This window comes from Manacus candei, unplaced genomic scaffold, assembly GCF_025592945.1.
Source record: "Manacus candei isolate 608988 ecotype Guabito, Panama unplaced genomic scaffold, ASM2559294v1 h1tg000166l, whole genome shotgun sequence".
Taxonomy (NCBI): domain Eukaryota; kingdom Metazoa; phylum Chordata; class Aves; order Passeriformes; family Pipridae; genus Manacus; species Manacus candei.
Window position 1 is genome coordinate 449,908 of NW_026138214.1, and position 19,281 is coordinate 469,188.

At 59.1% G+C, this 19,281-nt stretch overlaps 1 protein-coding gene across 1 annotated transcript; it reads left to right on the forward strand.

Annotated features, from left to right (window-relative positions):
* The first annotated feature begins 1,107 nt into the window (after positions 1-1,107).
* IQGAP3 (IQ motif containing GTPase activating protein 3) lies at positions 1,108-16,179 on the forward strand. Its single transcript, XM_051773111.1, has 37 exons — positions 1,108-1,270; positions 1,620-1,776; positions 1,850-1,927; positions 2,100-2,176; positions 2,326-2,393; positions 2,634-2,747; positions 3,135-3,313; positions 3,616-3,703; positions 3,959-4,122; positions 4,320-4,407; positions 4,556-4,719; positions 4,834-4,994; positions 5,223-5,347; positions 5,519-5,682; positions 6,761-6,851; positions 6,964-7,131; positions 7,225-7,367; positions 7,441-7,611; positions 7,875-7,958; positions 8,406-8,477; positions 9,035-9,104; positions 9,481-9,689; positions 9,943-10,095; positions 10,208-10,371; positions 10,534-10,758; positions 10,839-10,979; positions 11,442-11,526; positions 11,825-12,057; positions 12,146-12,278; positions 12,579-12,681; positions 12,832-12,976; positions 13,120-13,207; positions 13,462-13,674; positions 13,772-13,938; positions 14,093-14,194; positions 14,550-14,658; positions 14,883-16,179. Exons 1-37 carry the CDS (start codon positions 1,206-1,208, stop codon positions 14,994-14,996), a joined length of 4,875 nt encoding a protein of 1,624 aa, XP_051629071.1. The 5' UTR covers positions 1,108-1,205; the 3' UTR covers positions 14,997-16,179.
* Positions 16,180-19,281: the final 3,102 nt, after the last annotated feature.

Sequence of the window (19,281 nt, forward strand, 5' to 3'; positions counted from 1 at the left end):
GGCCTCCCCCCCTCCCCTCGGTGGTCCCCACGCACCCCGTTTTGTGCCACTCCCCGCACCCCCGGGCTCCCCCCGCTCCCCGGTGTGTGCCGGCCCCCGCACCTTCGGGGTCACCCCCCCTCTTCACGACTGCCCTCGGGGGGCCCCCGTCCCGCACTGTGTCACCCCCCGCACGCACGGGCTGCCCCGCCCCGGCTCCCCCCGCCCGGGGCCGGGGCCGGTGCCGGGCCTGCAGCCCCCGTCCCGCACTGTGTCACCCCCCGCACGCACGGGCAGCCCCGCCCCGGCTCCCCCCGCCCGGGGCCGGGGCCGGGCCTGCAGCCCCCGGCGGCCCCCGCGCGGAGCCACGTGGGCGGCGGGAGATTCAAACCGCGGGTGGAGCCGCCGCCGCCGCGGCCATGGAGGGAACCGGGACGGGGCGCTGTGAGTGACCAGCACCGGCAAGGGGGGACTGCCGGGGGAGGAGAGGCGATGGGGAGTGCGGGGGGCCGGGGGGACAGGCAGGTCTGGGGGTGCAGAGGTTGCTGGGGGAACAGGCAGGTCTGGAGGTGCAGGGGGATCTGGGGGGGCAGGTAAGTCTGGGGGTGCGGGGGTTGGCCAGGGAGGTCTGGGGGTGCAGGGGGATCTGAGGGAACAGGTAGGTCTGGGGGTGCAGGGTGATCTGGGGGGAGAGGGGGATGTAGGGGCTGGTAGGTCTGCGGATGCAGAGGGATGAGGGAACAGGCAGGTCTGAGGGTGTGCATAGAGGAAGGGCAGTAGTGTGTAGGGTCCCAGGCACCTGGGGACAAACAGGGGGACGTGTTTGAGGAGCTGTTTGGTGGTGGGCAGCCGGGTGCCCCCCAGCAGTCATGGGTGCCTCCAGCACCAGCAGCGCCAAAGGATCCCAAACCTGCAGCTGTGTCCCCCTGAGTGCTGGCTCTGGGCCCCCGCTCCCTGGTGCCAGCTCTGGGTGCCAGCTGTGGCCGTTATTTGGGAAAAAGGGAAGTTGGAAACTTTTCCTCCAACCGCCTGAAGGGCCTGGCTGGTGTCACTGTCATGCTGGTGCCTCCCCCATGTGGCTGTGTGAGGCTGCTGTGCCAAAAGCCTGCCTCCCTTTCCCAGATCTTAGTTTGGGTGGCCATGGGGGCTTCCAGAAGCCCCCCCAAGCAGAGGGCTCTGACGGGCACCCCCATCACTGCCCAGGTGAGCGCCTGACTGCGGCCGAGATGGACGAGCAGAGGAGACAGAACGTTGCCTACCAGTACCTCTGTCACCTGGAGGAAGCCAAGCGGTGGGGCTGCACCCGGGGAGCCCCTCGAGCTCAGATTTGGGGGGGAAAAGGGGTGCAAAGGGGAGGGGATGAGAGCAAGGGGTCTGGGTGGGGGGCAGCTATAATGCTGCAGAATCTTGCCCAGACTCTGGGTCTTTGTGGCCCTCAAAGATGCTTTTGGGGGTGGTTTTTGGGGGAAGGCTCTCAGCCAAGCACCCAAACTGAGAACCACCTGGCAGCAAAGGGCTGGAGGCCAACCTCCCCTGCCAGGGGCATTTATGGGGAGGGGGTTGAGGGGGTCTCCTCTGGGTACTTTTCCTGCCTGGTGGGATGCTGGGATCTGTGATGTGCCCCATCTTTGCCCTGCCAGCTGGATGGAGGCCTGCCTGGGTGAGGGGCTGCCTCCCTCCACTGAGCTGGAGGAGACCCTGCGCAACGGGGTCCTCCTGGCCAAGCTGGGCCACTGCTTCGCCCCGGCTGTGGTCCCGCTGAAGAAGATCTATGATCGTGAGCAGACTCGGTACAAGGTAAGGCTGTGACACCAGGGGTGTGTTCCTTAGGGTGTACAAGTTCAGCCTGACTCTAGCTCCACTTTTCCAGGCAGCTGGGCTTCACTTTCGGCACACGGATAACATCAACTACTGGCGTGATGCCATGAGCCATGTGGGCCTTCCCTCGGTAATGTCCCCCCTCTGCTCTCCCCAGCCAAGGGACACGCTGGCCTCTGCCCTGTGGGGAGTGCTGGTGTGGCAGGGGGTCTTTGTCTCTGCCCCTCACCCTTGGACACCATCCTGCCCAGGGATCGTCTCGATGCCATCCCCACCTGAGCTGTCTCTTGTCTTTCTGGCAGATCTTCCACCCAGAGACCACCGACATCTATGACAAGAAGAACATGCCCCGGGTGGTCTACTGCATCCACGCACTCAGGTGGGTGGCCTGGCCTGGCTGTCACCACTCATGAGCCGCTCATGTTTGTGCTCACGAGCCCTTTGGTGGCATCACCCGCCGGCCTCGGCTGCCACAGAAGCTTTGGGAGGGAGAAGCAGGTGATGTTATGGTCATGGTCTGTCTTTCAGCTTGTACCTCTTCAAGCTGGGGCTGGCTCCTCAGATCCAGGACCTGTATGGCAAAGTGAACTTCACAGGTATGCTGCTGTGTGGGGGGACCTGGGCTGGGGGCTGGTGAGGAGGGGTTTGCCATTGATATTTTGGGATCCTGTGGCAGGAGGGGTGTGAGGAGTGAAGATTTTGGGTGAGCTTTGCCAAAGCTGCCTCAGGGATGCTCACCCCAGTATGGGGATTTTCTGCACCCCTCTGGTTTGGAAGGGGAACAGGGGCTCTGCTGGCTGCCCCTGCTCCAGTGCTGTCTCTCTGCTCTGCTCCAGAGGAGGAGATCAACAACATGAAGCGTGAACTGGAGAAGTATGGGCTGCAGTTGCCTGCCTTCAGCAAGATCGGTGGCATTTTGGCCAATGAGCTCTCAGTGGATGAAGCAGCAGGTGATGGGTGCCTGGTGGGGAGCAAGGCTGGGCAATCAGCCCCTGGATACCAGGTCTGAGGCCAGCAAACTTGAGAGGTGGTGCTCTGGGAGGTGGTGGTGGTCTGGGATGCAGTGGAGGCACCTAGTTGCTCACCTTCAGCCCCGCACGGGGCTGCAAGGGCTGGCACAGCCCCTTCCCCACTGGCAGCACCGGGGGTTCTACATTACCTGTTCTGCTGTGAGAACCGAGACTTCCCACGTTCTGGAGACTGCAGCTCACTCTTCGGTGGCTCCCACCATCGTGCATGGAGTGGCTCTTGTCCCACTGCGTGCAGGGTTATAGCAGATGGTCCATCTCACTCCTCCATGTCTCATCTCACCCCCCTCCTTCCCACCTCGCCTCCAGTCCACGCCGCAGTGCTGGCGATCAACGAAGCTGTGGATCGGGGGGTGGTGGCCCAGACGATGGAGACCCTCCTCAACCCCAGCGCGATGCTGCAGGACCTGCGTGGGGAGCTGGCAGGTGCCTACCAGGAGGTGCTGCACCGGGCGAAGCTGGAGAAGGGCAGCAATGCCAGGAACAGGGTGAGGAGGGCATAGGGGGCTCGGGGGGGGGAGGAGCAGCTGAGAGAGGAGCAGCCCCTTTGCTGATGGGTGCTTCAAGCTGGAGGGGTCCCTTGGCCACAGACCATACGGTGATTGCTGGGTGAAACACAGCCTGGGAGCCCTTGTGCTGAGCAGAAGATGGGGGAGATGATTCCTCTTTGGGGGCCTAGTTGATCCCCAGGGCTTGGGATTGGGAAATGAGCCCAGGCACCTGCAAGGGAGCCTGCTGTGTGCTATGGGGAGAGCTTGGGAGGAAAGCTCAGGGTGAGGAGTCTCTCCAGTATCTGCAGGTGATCCCTGAGGGAGAGGATGTCTATGACCGGTGTCTGACCCAGGCTGAAATCCAAGGGAACGTCAACAAAGTGAACGGTGAGGGAAGCTGGGGCTTTCCTCTTGGGGGGGCTCTAGGGCTTATGGTGGGACCATAGTACCCCAGGGCATGAGGAGAGTGATGGCTATAGCAGGAAGGAGTGATGCAGACCCATCAGGGATTAGGGCTGGATGTGCATTTCCAAGGAGAAATTAAAATGATGGGTATGCAGGCTTCAGCCATAGCTGCCTTTGCTCCCTGAAGCTGTGGGATGATTTACCTGCTGACCTCTGGGATGGACTGGCCTCTTGTAGTGCACGGGGCTCTGGAAGAGGTGGATGATGCCCTGCAGAGACAGGATGTGCCAGCACTGCACCGGGCGCTGCAGGACCCCGTCCTGGCCCTGCGCTGCCTCCAGCGCGACAACCTCCAGCTCTACTTGGAGCAGCTCAGCATGGACCGGGAGCAGAAGGCACTGGTAGGTGCTGGCAGGAGCCCGTGGTGTGGGGTACCTGTGCTGGGGGTGCACCCCCGTGGTCCTGAGGAGGAGGAGGGTCCCCTGGGTGGGAGTTGCTCTGCGGGTTGGCAGATTTCTGACAGGGTCTGAGCACGGCTCCTCCATCGGTGTGAGCAGGATGAGGTGTGAGACCCAACACCCATCTCTGCCCACTGCAGGACCTGGGCTACCTGGAGATGCTGGACCAGGAGGAGGTGCAGGCAGGAATCCTCACAGCCAACAGGAGAGGCGAGGAGGAGCGAGCCAGTGAGTGCCAACAGGGACATGGTGCTCACAGTGCTGCCCTGTGAATGCCCAGGAGCTGGTGCCCCTGCCAGCAGCCCGGCCAAAGGGAGACCAGGCACGGCCACCTCCTGCAGCCCCCCTGTGCCAGCTCCCCTGGTCTGTCCCTCAGTGCTGCTGGCTGTCAGCCGGATCAATGCCGCCATCCGCCGAGGGATGCTGGCTGAAACCTTGGAAGCGCTGACGGACCCTGCGGCGCAGCTGCCTGATGTGCATCCCTTTGCTGCCCCCCTGTACCAGTGCCAGCTGGCCCTGCTGCAGCGCCAGCACCCACAGGTGAGAGATCCCCAGGCACGGGAGATGAGGGGGATTGGTGCTTCCCCTGCGCCCAGGGGTGCTGGGCTGGAGGAGGGGGTTATGAGGGATCAGTGTCTCCGTCTGCCCCGGCAGGGTGAGCTGGCACAGGAGGAGCTGTTCGTGGCTGTGGAGATGCTCTCGGCTGTGGCACTGGTCAACCAAGCCCTGGATGTCGGGGATCCCGACGGGCTCTGGAGCAGCCTGGTCAGCCCTGCCCTGGGCCTCTCGGGAGTTGAGGATGCAAATGCACAACGGTGAGAAGATGGGCTCTGTGTTTGGGGTCAGTGTGGAGAAGTCCAGTGGGAGGGGATGGTCAGTTGGCCTGCGCTTTTCGTGGGTTTGTTCCAGCAGCCTCCTGCCCCGTGCCTTGCCTTTCCCCTCTGAAGAGCCAGGCAGCTGGCTGTGGCAGGCGCCATCCTGCTCGGAATGCACTGAACCCTGCTTGGAATGCACCAAGCCATTGCCCTGTGTCTCTCCTTCAGGTACTTTGAGGACTTGCAGCAGCTGAAAGGCCAGCCTAGGGAAGCGGGAGCTGAATTCCTGAGCTGGAATGACATTCAGGACAGTGTGAACAGCACCAATTCATTGGTGCAGGATGAAAATGACAGTGAGTCCTGCCCACATGGGGTTTGGGCGTGCAGGGGGGTCTGCTGACACCCCAGGTAGGGAGGTTGCACTGGGATTCCAGCCCCAGAGAACCTCGCACCACCCTGGGCTGACTCCCTTAGGTGCCTGGAACACGGGGGGTTGAGCAGCACGTCCCTTCCCTCCCACGCAGGAGTCCACGCGGTCAGGCTGGTCAATGAGGCGCTGCTGCAGGCAGACCCCGAGAAGACGCTGGCGGCGCTGCTGCTGCTGGAGGCTGCCCTACCCGACATCGCCCTCCCAACCGCCCAGCGCTACCACCACGTCCTGTCCCGGGCACGGAGGCAGAAAGCCCAGGTGAGGTGGGGGTCGTCAGCTGTGGAGTACCTCCATGGAAGCATGGCATCCCCCCTGGCTGTGGGGTACCTCCATGGAAGCATGGCATCCCCCCTGGCTTTGGGGTACCCCACTGACTGCATGGCATCCCCCCTGGCTGTGGGGTACCCCACTGACTGCATGGCATCCCCCCTGGCTGTGGGGTACCTCCATGGAAGCATGGCATCCCCCCTGGCTGTGGGGTACCTCCATGGAAGCATGGCATCCCCCCTGGCTGTGGGGTACCTCCATGGAAGCATGGCATCCCCCCTGGCTGTGGAGTACCTCCATGGAAGCATGGCATCCCCCCTGGCTGTGGGGTACCTCCATGGAAGCATGGCATCCCCCCTGGCTGTGGGGTACCTCCATGGAAGCATGGCATCCCCCCTGGCTGTGGGGTACCTCCATGGAAGCATGGCATCCCCCCTGGCTTTGGGGTACCCCACTGACTGCATGGCATCCCCCCTGGCTGTGGGGTACCCCACTGGCTGCGTGGCATCCCCCCTGGCTGTGGGGTACCCCCCTGGCTGCGTGGCATCCCCCCTGGCTGCGTGGCATCCCCCCTGGCTGCGTGGCATCCCCCCTGGCTGTGGGGTACCCCCCTGGCTGCGTGGCATCCCCCCTGGCTGCGTGGCATCCCCCCTGGCTGCGTGGCATCCCCCCTGGCTGTGGGGTACCCCACTGGCTGCGTGGCATCCCCCCTGGCTGCGGGGTACCCCACTGGCTGCGTGGCATCCCCCCTGACTGTGGGGTACCCCACTGACTGCGTGGCATCCCCCCTGGCTGTGGGGTACCCCACTGACTGCGTGGCATCCCCCCTGGCTGTGGGGTACCCCACTGACTGCGTGGCATCCCCCCTGGCTGTGGGGTACCTCACTGACTGCATAGCATTCCGCCCTGGATGTGGGGTACCCCACCTTGGTGGCATGGTATCCCCCAAGGCTGTGAAGTACCCCCCACCCCATTAGTGCAGCACCCTGCAAAGCAGAAGGTGCTCAAGGGGGGCTGCCCAGCTTGTTAGACTCCATTTCCCCCCGTGCCCAACTCTGCTGTCTCGCAGGCCATGGGGGATGACGGAGCTGTGCTCTGGTGGGAAGAGATCCAGGAAGGGGTCTGCCGGGCTAACCAGGACACAGTGGCAGCCAGAAGGAGTGAGTGCTCTCCCCACACAGGCTCTGGGTGCTGAGCCCCTGTGGGCTGGGGTGCTGCTGTGGGGGTCAGAGGATGAGAAGGTGCTGACGTGAGCCCCCTCTGTTCCATCAGTGGCTCTGGGCATTGCTGCCATCAACCAGGCCATCAAGGAAGGGAAGGTGGCACAGACGCTGCGGGTGCTGCGCAACCCTGACGTGGCCCTGTGTGGTGTGGTGAGCGCCTGTGCTGGTGCCTACCAGGAGCAGCTGGCGGCTCTGGTGGCCACCAAGAGATTGGCAGGTAAAACCTTGGGAGCTGCAGAACTGGCCCCCCCTCCACCTGAGGTGTTCGAGGGGAGCAACACCACCCAACAGTTCCTGTCCTGGTGTGCAGGGAGTGAGAAGCTGTACTGGATCCGCCACAGGCTGCCAGACGGTGCCGAGTACTACCTGAGCCTGAAGACCTTTGAGGGCAGCTGGCAGTGCCCACGCGACGGCAGCCTCAACACCACACACCTGAGCCGGGAGGAGATCCAGGTACAGGCTGGACGGGGCTGGGTGGGCACCGGTGGCATCACTGGGGCTGAGCTGGTGCTTCATGTCCCCACAGTTGGTTGTCACCCGAGTGACGGCAGCGCACGACCGGGAGTGCCTGTGGGCATCCAACACCTCCTTCGTGGTGAGGCTGCAGGCTCGGCTCCGGGGCTTCCTTGTTCGCCGGGAGTTCGCGGCACGACGGCACATCCTGCGGGAGCAGCAGCCGGCTGCCGTCAGGATCCAGGTGATGCAACCAGAATCCATCCCACCTCTGTGCACAGGGACACAGCATCCTCTGGCGGGTCCAGCGACCTCTGCCATTTCACTGCTGGGGCCCCCCGAGGTGCTGCAGAGGGTGGTGTGGGGCTTGTTTCTCTCACAGCAGCTGCTTTGGGTGCTGGTTTCCTCTTTTCTTGTGCTGCGTTATCCTCTTCCCTTGTGTGCTCCTGACTGGGAGTCATGGTGACCTCATGCAGGTCTCTAGCTGGTGTCTTCTCTTGTGCCCAGGCTTGTTGGAGGGGGTACAAGCAACGCAGAGCTTACCTGGAGAGGCTGTGTTACCTGCGAGCCAACGCAGAGGCTGCAATCAAGGTTGGGAAGACTCTTCCTTCAGCCTTTGCTCCCTCTTGCTCAGCTGCAGGGTGGCATCTACCCCCTGCCCAGTGCAGAGGAGCCAGGGGGGATATGGCAGCTGGGCCAGGGCAGCGTGTGAAGGGATAAGGGAGAACGTCTTGCAAAAATCATTGAATAGAATTATGGACTTGTTGAGCTTGGAAAAGCTCTTGAAGATCACTGAGTCAAACTGTTCCCCCAGTGCTGCCAAGTCCACCACTAACCCATGTCCCCAAGTGCCACGTGTCTGTTAAATTCCTACAGAGATGGTGACTTCACCATTGCCCTGGGCAGCCTGTGCCATGAAGAAATTTTCCCTAGTGTCCAATCTAAACCTCTGGAAATCCTCAGTTTCCTCCCTCTCCACCCACTTGCTTTGGCCAAGTGAGTCCTTGCAGAATCCAACTACTTGAACATCTCTTCCAGATCCAGGCGGGTGTGAGGATGTGGCAGGCTCGGAGGAAGTACCAGGAGAGGCTGCGCTACTTCAGGCAGAATGTCAGTGATGGGATGGGAGCAAAACAGCTCCTGGGAACATGTTGGTGGGGATGGAGGAGAATGATCTGGAGCCCATGGTTGGATCTCCTTCCCTGAGTGCTTGTGGCACAGCTGGAGGGAGAACTGCTGCATCCTGGTCAAGGGGGACAGATGGGAAGGAAAATGTGCCGGGGGGGGTCTGGAAGCCAAACTATCAGGCTCTTTGAGGTGTGAGGAGAGACAAAAACCACTCCAGTTCCATCAAAACCCAGGGAATTCAAGATGCCCACTAGAGGGGAAGGAAATTTTGGGAGAAAGGGAGGTATTGGCTGCAGGAAGCAAAGCTGCACCTCTGGAGTTGCTGCAGCTTCTGAAATACAGTGAGCACAGGAGAACAACTGCTGAGGAGGGTGGAATCCCAAAATCCTCCCCAGTTGTGGAGACCCTCATCCCAGGCCTTAGCACACTGCCAGCAGTGGGAGCAGGCAGCCAAATACCTGTCTAGCTCTCTTCCACTCCCCACGTGTGTCAGGGATGCTGTGAGGAAACATCCCCCATCCCCTTGTTTGTCTTGGCAGATTAAAGCTGTAATTAAAATCCAGGCTTTTGTGCGAGCGAACAAGGCCCGTGGGGATTACAGGATGCTGGGTAAGTGTCTGCTCATTGCTGCTCTGAAGTGTGAAGGCTAATTGGGAAGGGGGCTCTGCCTCTTCCCTCACTGGCCTTGCATGGTGGGGAGGTGGTGGCAGGCTGACCATCGGTGTCTCTGTGGTAAGGACAGGAGTGACAGATCCTTGGTGGTTCCTGGGCATCAGCCTTGGAGCTGCCCCTCTGCCCCCAAAAGCTTCCTAGGGGCTGTTGTGCGGTGTGGCCATGCTCTGTCTCATGTCCTAGTACTGCAAGAAGATGCTTTTTCCGGGAGGATGGGGTCTCTGGGTGAGATCCTGGGGGTGCAAGGGTCTGTGATGGGGGTGGCTGCTCTGCCCCCTGCAAGCATGCACGGTGTCGCTGTGTCTTGCCGCAGTCCATGCCAGGAGGCCACCACTGAGCATCGTCCGGCGCTTCATCCACTTGCTGGAGCAGAGCCAGCATGACTTCTGGGAGGAGTCAGAGGTGCTGCGGCTGCAGGAGGAGGTGGTGAAGAGGATCCGCGCCAGCCGGCAGCTGGAGAGTGACCTGGACCTCATGGACATCAAGATCGGGCTGCTGGTCAAGAACAGGATCACGCTGCAGGTGGGGAGCAGGGCAGGGGTCAGGGGAGGATCTCAGACATCTCATGTGGTCCTGCCAAAGTGCCTGAGCCCGTTGGTCCTGCTCTCCATGGCATTGCAGCTTGGACTTATCTCTGCTTCACTCTTCAAGTGTTTGGAGGGGTTGGGAGGGGTTGAGGAGCACTGGGATGCCTCAGGCTCTTCCCAGAGGCTGGTCGGAATGCCAGAGCCTATGGCAGTCCCCAGCATTTCTCTCCCTGCCCACGTGGCTGCAGGAGGTGGTCTCCCACTGCAAGAAGCTGACAAAGAAGAACAAGGAGCAGCTCTCAGAGATGATGTCCATAGACAAGCAGAAGGGGCTCAAGTCACTCAGCAAGGAGAAGCGTCAGAAGCTGGAGGCCTACCAGCACCTCTTCTACCTGCTACAGGTGGGGCTGGTGGGGATCTGCTGTGTCGCCCACAGTGGGGGGGTAGTGTGGGGACCTGGTCCCCCAGCACTCCACAACATTTGGGTTAGCTTGGTGTCCCTCGTGCCTGCAGACACAGCCGGTCTACTTGGCCAGGCTGATCTTCCAGATGCCCCAGAACAAGTCCACCAAATTCATGGAGTCAGTAATCTTCACGCTTTACAACTACGCATCCAACCCGCGGGAGGCTTACCTGCTGCTCCAGCTCTTCAAAGTGGCGCTGCAGGAGGAGGTCAGGTGGGTGTCCATGGGTGTCCTGGTTTGGGGACAGGCCTGGGCAAAGGCTGAACCAAGGGCATCATCTTGGATGCAGTTATCTCCTCTGGCTACTCCCTCCTGCTTGGAGAACACACACACTGGTCCATCCCCTCATCCCATCCGCCCTGTCTCTCTCCCCAGGTCCAAGGTGGACCATGTCCATGACATCCTGATGGGGAACGCCACGGTGATCCGGCTGGTGGTCAGCTTCTACCGCAACGCGCGTGGGCAGAACGCCCTGCGGCAGATCCTGGGTGGCCCAGTGCAGGCGGTCCTGCAGGACAAGGCCCTTGGCATCCGTACCGACCCTGTGGACATCTACAAGGCGTGGATCAACCAGGCTGAGTCACAGAGTGGGCAAAGAAGGTCAGGCCCTGGGCAAGGAGGCTTCGCCTGACCGCAGGGTGACAGGCGTTGGGATGGTGATGGGGATCTTCCTTTCACAGCAAGCTCCCGTATGAGGTCAGCCCTGAGCAGGCTCTCAGCCACCCCGAGGTCCAAAGGCGGCTGGATATTTCTATCCAAAACCTCCTGGCAATGACAGACAAGTTCGTCTCTGCCATCACCTCTTCCGTTGACAAGATCCCGTATGTATCCCTATGGTTTCTGTGCCCGCCCCGGGAGCACTGCCAGCTCAGAGGTGTCTCTAGCAAGGCCTTAGAAAAGAGGTTTGGTTACTGGGGTCCTCTTGCCCCTTCAGTGCTGCAGGGCTGTTTTACTGCACTGTCAGCAAGCTGAAACCAAATATCAGCAGTGCCCCATGGGCTGGCTCTTTGGGCCACTCTGAGTGCTTTACTGCTGGTGTTGAGGTGTTGCCAGGGAGAATCTGAGCTGTGGTCATCTCAGAGGATGAAGGCTTCCTCCAGGGATGTGTGGGCTGGCAGCAGGGTAGAGGAGGGAGCCAAGGGATGCTGCAGCTGCCGGCCCCTCCTGTGGGCTCCTCCATTGCCCCAGGGCTGGGGGTTTCCTGTATCTTGAGTTGTGGGTGGTAGAGAGCTGGGGCAGGGTGGTCCTTCATGCTGATGGACCTTTCCCTGCCCTCTCCTCAGCTATGGCATGCGCTACATGGCCAAAATCCTGAGGACATCTTTGATTGAGAAATTCCCCAAGGCCCCGGCAGAGGAAATCGATAAGGTACCCTGGGGCTGGGGGGCTCTGTGCTGTTTGGTGGGGTTCATCTGTGTCTGCACGTGAAGGACCAGTATCTCTTCACAGAAAGTCAAGTCCTCTGGACTTAAAAATACCTCCAAGTCAATATTTTCCATGAGCCACTAAGGAAATGCCAAGGGTGGGCTCTTCTCAAGGGTGCCATCCCCTCTGGGAGGCTCCCACAGGGCAGCGCAAGGATGCAACACCCTTCCCTGCTGAGCCACCACCTCCTCGGGCCTCAGCCTGCCTGCTCCCCCAACCCTCAGCCTGTCTCGTGCCCTAGATTGTGGGCAACCTGCTCTACTACCGCTTCATGAACCCGGCTGTGGTGGCCCCTGATGGCTTTGACATCGTGGACATCTCGACTGGGGCGACCCTGCACCCCGAGCAGCGCCGCAGCCTGGGCTCCATCGCCAAAGTGCTGCAGCACGCAGCCGCCCGCAAGGCCTTCGACGGGGAGAACGCGCATCTCTGCGGGGTGAACCGGTACCTGGAGGACACCCACAACAAGTTCAGGTGGGCACCAGGACAGCATTGGGGCGAGAAGGCGACTGTGAGCCAGTGGCAGGGTTTTGGGGTTGACCGAAGGGGTCCTTCTCTGCAGGAGGTTCATCTCTGCTGCCTGCTGTGTCCCTGAACCAGAAGAGAGGTTTAATATGGATGAGTACTCAGAGATGGTGGCGGTGGCCAAACCAGTCATCTACATCACTGTGGGGGAGCTCATCAACACACACAAGGTAAGGGCATAAAGCTCACAGCAAGCGAACTCTGTTTCCTCTGCTCCCACCTCCTGGGCTTTCTGCCGCATTTCCTCACACTCTTCTGTGTCCCACTCCCAGCACAGCTCCTTTCCTCCTGACTCTTTTTTCTTTTTTAAGCAAGGAAATAACCCAGATTCTGCAGGTTTGTTGCTGCTTGTCCTTCCCTGAACATCATATCTGCTCCATCCCCTTTCGGGTGTAAAGGATGCAAAGGGGGCCCTCTCTCTCTTCCTTTGCATCCTCCTTTGCCACTGACTCATCCCTTGCACCGTCCAGCTCCTGCTCGAGCACCAGGACTCCATAGCACCGCATCACGGAGACCCCCTGCACGAGCTCCTGGAGGATCTTGATGAGATTCCTACAGTCCAGTCCCTGGTTGGTAGGTCAAACTCTGGGACACACTACCCACACTGTCAGGAGGAGGGTGGACATGGGGACAATTTGACTTGCATGAAGCTTGATCTGGATTCCTTCTGTGTGGGCCCTTTGGAGCCCAACACAGCTAACAGGGCTCTCTCTGCCCTTGTAGGGGAAAGTGTTGCCAGCCTGGCAGACAGTGGTGCTGAGCAGGTGCTCTCTCAGCTCAGCAGAACAGAGATCTCCCTTACCCTCACTGGCAAACTGCTGCCAGCGGCCAGCAGTGAGGAGAGTGACACGAGGAGCTTGCTGCTGAGGTGAGGATGGGCCCCACGGGCATTGGGATTATGCTGGGGGCTGGGATACTCTAGAGGGGCAAGAAACCCTTGTGTGGAAAGTAAATATTGTGAGCAGGGTGGTGGTCTGGAGTGGATGCCTGACGTCTCACTCTGGTCTCTAGCACCAAGCAGATGCTGGTGGATGTGATCCAGTCCCAGTCAGGAGATTCCCTCCCAGAAATCCTGTGGACACAAGCCTTGGAGCACGAGGTGGGTTGAGTGAGGCTACTGCTGCGCATGAGCTAAAAATGTTTGCAGCGAAATGGCAAAAAAACCCTCAGCAAAAAGCTGCCCTGCTCCTCTTGGAGCCTTGGCCACTGCTCTTGTGCTCCAGCAAGAGCTCCAGAAACGTGTTCTGGACCAGGAGAGATCCACATCAAACTGTGCGAGAGGGGGTTTGGTTGCTCCATCTCCTCATGCCCCATTTCAGCTGCGTTCCAGGCTCAGTGCCTTCTCATCCCTAGGAAGCTGCCCACGACCGCCTTGTGCACAGGCGAGCGCTGCAGGATGCCCAGACCCCCACCCAGCTGAAGTGGCACCGCTCCCTGGCTGCCAACGGTCAACTCTCCATGGAGGAGAAGAAGCGCAAGATCATCCGTAACCTGCGGCACTTGGAGAGCCTGGGGCTGGTGGACTCTGCCCACCAGTACCAGGAGCTCATTGATGAGCTGGCCAAGGTGTGCTGAGTCAGCCCCCCTGAGATCCTGCTCTGGTGCTCTGAGAAAGCTCAGAATGAGGTATATTGGCTTTCTTGCCTGGCTTTGTTCCCTCCAGGACATCCGGAACCAGCGGCGCCACCGGCAGCACCGCCGCGCGGAGCTCCTGAAGCTGAGGCAGACCCTGCACAACCTCGATGCCAAGACCTTATTTTATGAGGAGCAAATTGATTATTACAACCAGTACATCAAGACCTGCCTCGACAACCTGGCAGCCAGCAACAAGTATGGTTTCTTACCAAAAATCAGTACTTTTTTGAAAAAAACATTATTTGTTTTCATTGCTCTCTGGTTGTTGTGACTCCTGGAGATGTTGGGGGTCCAAGGGGACACAGGTGGCTGGAGATGAGCTTTCAGCATGTGGTTCCTCCTCTTCCAGGGTCAGCAGGAAGAGTAAGAAGCTGCCGTCGCTGCACTACACGGCGGCCCGGCTGTTGGAGAAGGGAGTGCTGCTGGAGATCCAGGACCTGCCACCCAGCCAGTATGTAGCCCTGGCTCCAGGGGAGGAGCTGTTACTTGGGGTTGTCCTGTGCCAGGGCCAGGAGTTGGACTCGATGATCCTTGTGGGTCCCTTCCGACTCACGATATTCCATGAAAGCTTGGGCAGGTAGAGGAAAATAACCCAGGAGGAGAATGCACATGAGCCACCATTGCTCTCCTGGGATGGGCCAAGTAGTTTCACATAGGAGAACATGGGACAGTTGGGATTTGGAGGGGGGATTTGGGCTGTGGGTCTGGCTGCTGTGCTGAGGGGTTGTGCTGGGTGGGTGACCAGCTCCTTGGTTGCCTTAAAGCCATGAAGCTCCTTCTGGCAGTGAGTGGCTCTGTCCCCTCAGGTTCAAGAACGTGATTTTTGACATCATCCCCTGTGAGGAATCGGGCAAGTTCCAGGTGAAAGCCAAATTCATGGGAATCGACATGGAGCACTTCCAGCTGCACTACCAGGTGGGGAGCTGTCCTGGGGCTGCCGGTGCCCAGCCAGGCCAGGGGGTGCAGGGGACAGGTGGTGTCCCCCCGCCTGCAGTTTTTGGGGGACTCAGAGCCCATGGGGAGCCCTGCCCTGAGCTGGGGACAGCCTTGTCGTGCATCTCCCACTGCAAGCCCAGCTCTGAGCTGATCCTTCTTCCCGGGCATGGGGCTGGTGGCAGTGACGGTCACCTCTCCCACAGGACCTGCTGCAGCTGCAGTACGAGGGCGTAGCAGTCATGAAGATGTTTGATAAGGCCAAGGTCAACGTTAACCTGCTCATTTTCCTCCTCAACAAGAAGTTCTTCAAGAAGTAACAGGGGTGGGGGGGTGGAATGGGCTACAGGGACTGGGGGACCGATGAAAACCTGCCAAAGGCACCTTGGGGTTAGTGATCCTGGGGTAGGGAAGTTTCCGCTGGCCATGCATCTTTCCTGCCTGGACACAGAGTGCTTGAGCACCTGCAGCTGGCTCAGCCCCAGCCCTGGGCACCCCAGGCTCGGTACTGAGCTGGTGCCCGACCTCCTCGCAGAAGGATGTGGCTGCCAAAGCTTTTGCAGTGCGTGTTGCTTTTAAAATCTATTTTTTTTGTGGGTATTTTGGCTGTTTAGTTCCTGTGTTGCCTACAGCCAGCTGCTCAAGGACACTGGATTTCTGGACACTACACAGGGTTTTAGTGATGTAATAAAGGTATTTTAATATATATATATATATTTCTTCCTCACAGCAAGGCTGGAGAAATGTCAAAATCAGTCTTTATATTGGGGGGTAGGAGGAGGGCAGAACATAGAGGCAATAACTGCTAGTGAGGACATCCGTGGCTGTTCCCTACTAAACTGAGGTGCAATAGGAGAATGTTGGTTTCCAAAGATGAATTTCATTGCTCTCTAGCCAGGCTGAGAACAGATACAAAGCAGGGTGGGCTCAGAGCCACTGCTCTCCCACGGATGCCGCAGGGCACCAGAGCAGGGACCTCCCCTTTCTGGGTTTGCCTGGTATTGGATGTGGAGCAATCCCATGGCACTGTCTCAGCTGGGATGATGATGTCTCTCTCCCCTCTTTATTTGCTCTGGTGGGAGCAAAGTTTTCAAATGTGGATAATGATCGAGTTTGTCCATGGATGCATTTAAAGCACTTTCTCTTCATGTGAGCCCCTTCCCTGAGATGGGAAGGGAGCTGGTGGCAGTCCCAACCTCCTCCCAGCCCTGTCTCCATCAGGCATAGGAGCAGCAAGTCCCAAACCTGCTCCATAAAGGAACTTTTTGGGGGGATCGGATTTGGAATCTCCCTCGCTGCTCAAGTAACTGCCTTGGGTTAGGGTTAGCCTTGAAGCTGGCTCAATGGTACCTCATCTATTGCCATCCGGGGCTCTGTCTTGTCTTTGAAAAGTGATGTTTGTTTGTGAGGGTTTTACGTGTTTTTTCTTTCCCTTCTGTCATATAAAAGCTGCAAACGGTGCTTACCTTCATCCCTGCCCATGCTGGATTCCTGCTGTGCTGCCTCTGCTTGTTTACTTTAAATAAAGTTGTATTAGAAAATGCAGAATTGCTCTGGATCATTGTTTCCCCGTGGTCCTCACAAGCCTCTCCCCTGGCTTATCAGGGTCTTTCAGACTCATGACATTCTCTACAGTCTCCCATGTCCAAAGAAGGTGCTTGTGGCCGTGGGCAGCAGCCATTAACCACCGTTAGATGGGGACCGGCTCCCTCGCGGTGGTGCCGCCGAGTCAGGCACTGACATGCTCTTGCATGGGGAATTTAGGCCACTTTCAGACACATTTAATTCTTAAATAAATACTATGATTACATCTCCTAAAGACTATGATTATATCTCTACAGGAGTGAAGCAGGATCAAGCTGCAGCACTCTTCCAGGTTTAAAACAGGATCTGTTGGCTGCTGTGGGTGCTGCTCTGTCTGCAGGGAGATGATCCGGAGGAGTTGCTGCTGCATGTTCCCATCACCACGCTGGGTTTTTTTTTATTTTTCTTACCTTCCTTGCCTTCAGAGGAGAATCCAGCGTGTCTGGCTGTGGCTCGGTGTGGTTTGTTGCCACCAGCCACCTCCCAGAGCAGCTGTTGGATTTGCAGCAGCAGCATTTGGCACACTAAAACCATTTATTTGGGATGTTTTGGGGATGGAGGAGAACCTGAGGTAAAGACTCCACGTAACGATAATAATCCCTAGCTCTTCATTAAGCACAGTCGCAGCACGACTGGAGGGGACTCAGTTTTGCTGTGGAAAAGGTGATTTTTTTGGCTCCCAGGAAGCTGTGCTGTGGCCAACCATGACTCAGAAATGGGGTGTTGGCTCTTGCCTCGTGCCCACACGTTTTGTAGAGAAGGTTGGAGGGGAGAATTCAGCCCTGGGAGCGCTGGGGGAGGCCTGGCGCTGGCACTGGCTCGCCGAGCTCCTCCCGAGGTGGCTCCACTAGATGTCATTGCAAGCTGGGGATAAGCTCGTGGCTGTGGCCACCTGGGCACCAGCCGCAGGTGCTTGGAGCACCCGACAGCACTGCGGGTACCAGCAGCCCCCCCACAGGGTCCTGAGGGACCGTGCTGCAAACACACATGGTGTGGCCCCGGTTGGAGGGGTGGATCCATCACAGTGATCCCAGGACATCCCAAATGGGACAAAGCGAGACTGAGGCTCACAAGTGACAGGGATTCATCCTCACAGCACAGCCCCTGGCCTCTCCTCTGCCCTGGCAGCTTTTCCCAGGGCACTGGGCTCACTAGGGGCTCTGTGGTGCCTGCCCAGGCTGGGACTGTGAAAGGGGCCTGGGAGGAAAGCCCATCCTGAGAGGTATTCTTTGGGAATGGGGAGAAAGGAAGAGATTTGGGCTCCCCCCGAAGCTCATATTTCATATCAGAAGATCCTACAATGGTTTGGATTGGAAGGCACCTTAGAGCTCATCAGGTTCCATGAGCTCATCAGGCTCTTGCGATGGAGCACGAACATCTTCCACTATCCCAGGTTGCTCCAAGCCCTGTCCAACCTGGCCTTGAACACTTCCAGGGATGGGGTAACCACAGCTTCTCTGGGCAACCTGTGACAGGGCCTTACCATGCTCACAGGGAAGAATTTCCTCCCAATATCCCATCTAACCATGCTCTCTGTTAGTGTGAAGCCATTCCCCCACATCCTGTCACTCTTTAGGTACAGAAAGGTACTGTTTCACCTTGTCCAGCTCCTGCAGGTCCTGTCCAATGCCTGACCCACGAGTATTCTCTGCATGGACAGGGAATCATTGTGCTTGCAGAGAGTCCCTTCACTGACCTCCCCACTCTGCACCTTATACTATAAGTATGTGTATAGATGTGTGTGTGTGAGAGAGAGAAAAATGGCACCCGGATACTGGATATGTGTTACGTATTTCACATCTCACCCAGCTGGACTGGGTATAAATCCTGCAGCCTGTGGCCCTGCATGTGTAGGAATTAGGGAGACTGGAGGCAGCTGCCAAGTGTAATCCATGGGGAAATGTGCCACCAAACCCACACTGGGACTGCTGCCCTGGTCTGGGGTGGGAAAGAGGCTGCTGGGGTTTCCCAGGTTTTGGGAGGGAGAGGTGAGATAGGATGGAGGAGTTTTGGGAGGTTCAGGGCTGGGAGCTCACTGTTCTGGCAGCATTCTCTGTCCACTCCAGCCTGCTCATGGGAACCCACACCCAACAGGGATGAAAAGTTGTTAAACTGGGCTCAGAAAGCTGCTGCCACAAGTCCTGATCCTGCCAGCTTGGGACTGCATGGCCTGGCGCAGCAGGTACTGGGAGCTGGTGCTGGGAGTTGGTGCTGGGTGATGGATGCTGGTTCTCAGTGGTGGGTATTGGGTGCTGGTTCTGGGTGCTGAGTGTTGGGTGCTGGGAGGTGGTGCTGAGTGTTGGGTACTGGTGCTGGACGATCGTGCTGGGTGCTGGAGCTGGTGCTGGGCAGGCCGGCTCGCAGGCAGAGCTCCCCCAGAGCCGCTGTCCCCGCTGTCACGTGCCACAGCGATGCTAATCCCGTTTTGAAAGCCCGCGTCCCGCACTGCACCCGCTAATCCCCCTCAGTGCCACGGCTGCGGGGCTCGGCGCTGCCTCGGGGAGCCCCAGGGTGTCCCTGCCCCTGGGTCCCCTCTACAGGCACATCTGCCCGAGCCCACATCCTCTGCCTGCCTCTGCTCCAAGCCCCGAGGATGCTCAGGTGCTCCCTGCCCTGTGCAAACGGGTGCTGAGTCCTGGACACCCGCAAAACACACCTTGGACAGAGGCTGGGCCGTACCGGGTCAGGACATCTCAGCAGTCCCTGGAAGCGCCGCGCTGCCCAGGAGGAGGGAGGAATTCACTTACTTGGCCAACCTGGCTTCGGCACAGCCCCGGTCACTCAGCACGACGACCTTGGCGGCAGCACCGAGGAGGCAGGTGAGCGGCTCGAACCCGCCTGTGTCGGAGCCGGGGCCCCCCCCCGGGAGCAGCCGCCTTGCCGGCAGCGCCGGGGGCTCCGCACCGCGGCTCCTGCTGGGGTGGCGCAGGCTTCGTGCGCTGAGGAGTAATATTGTTGTTCCCTTCCGATGGCAGCAGCTTCCTCGTGGGAGAGGGGGAAAAAGCACAAACCGAACTGGGG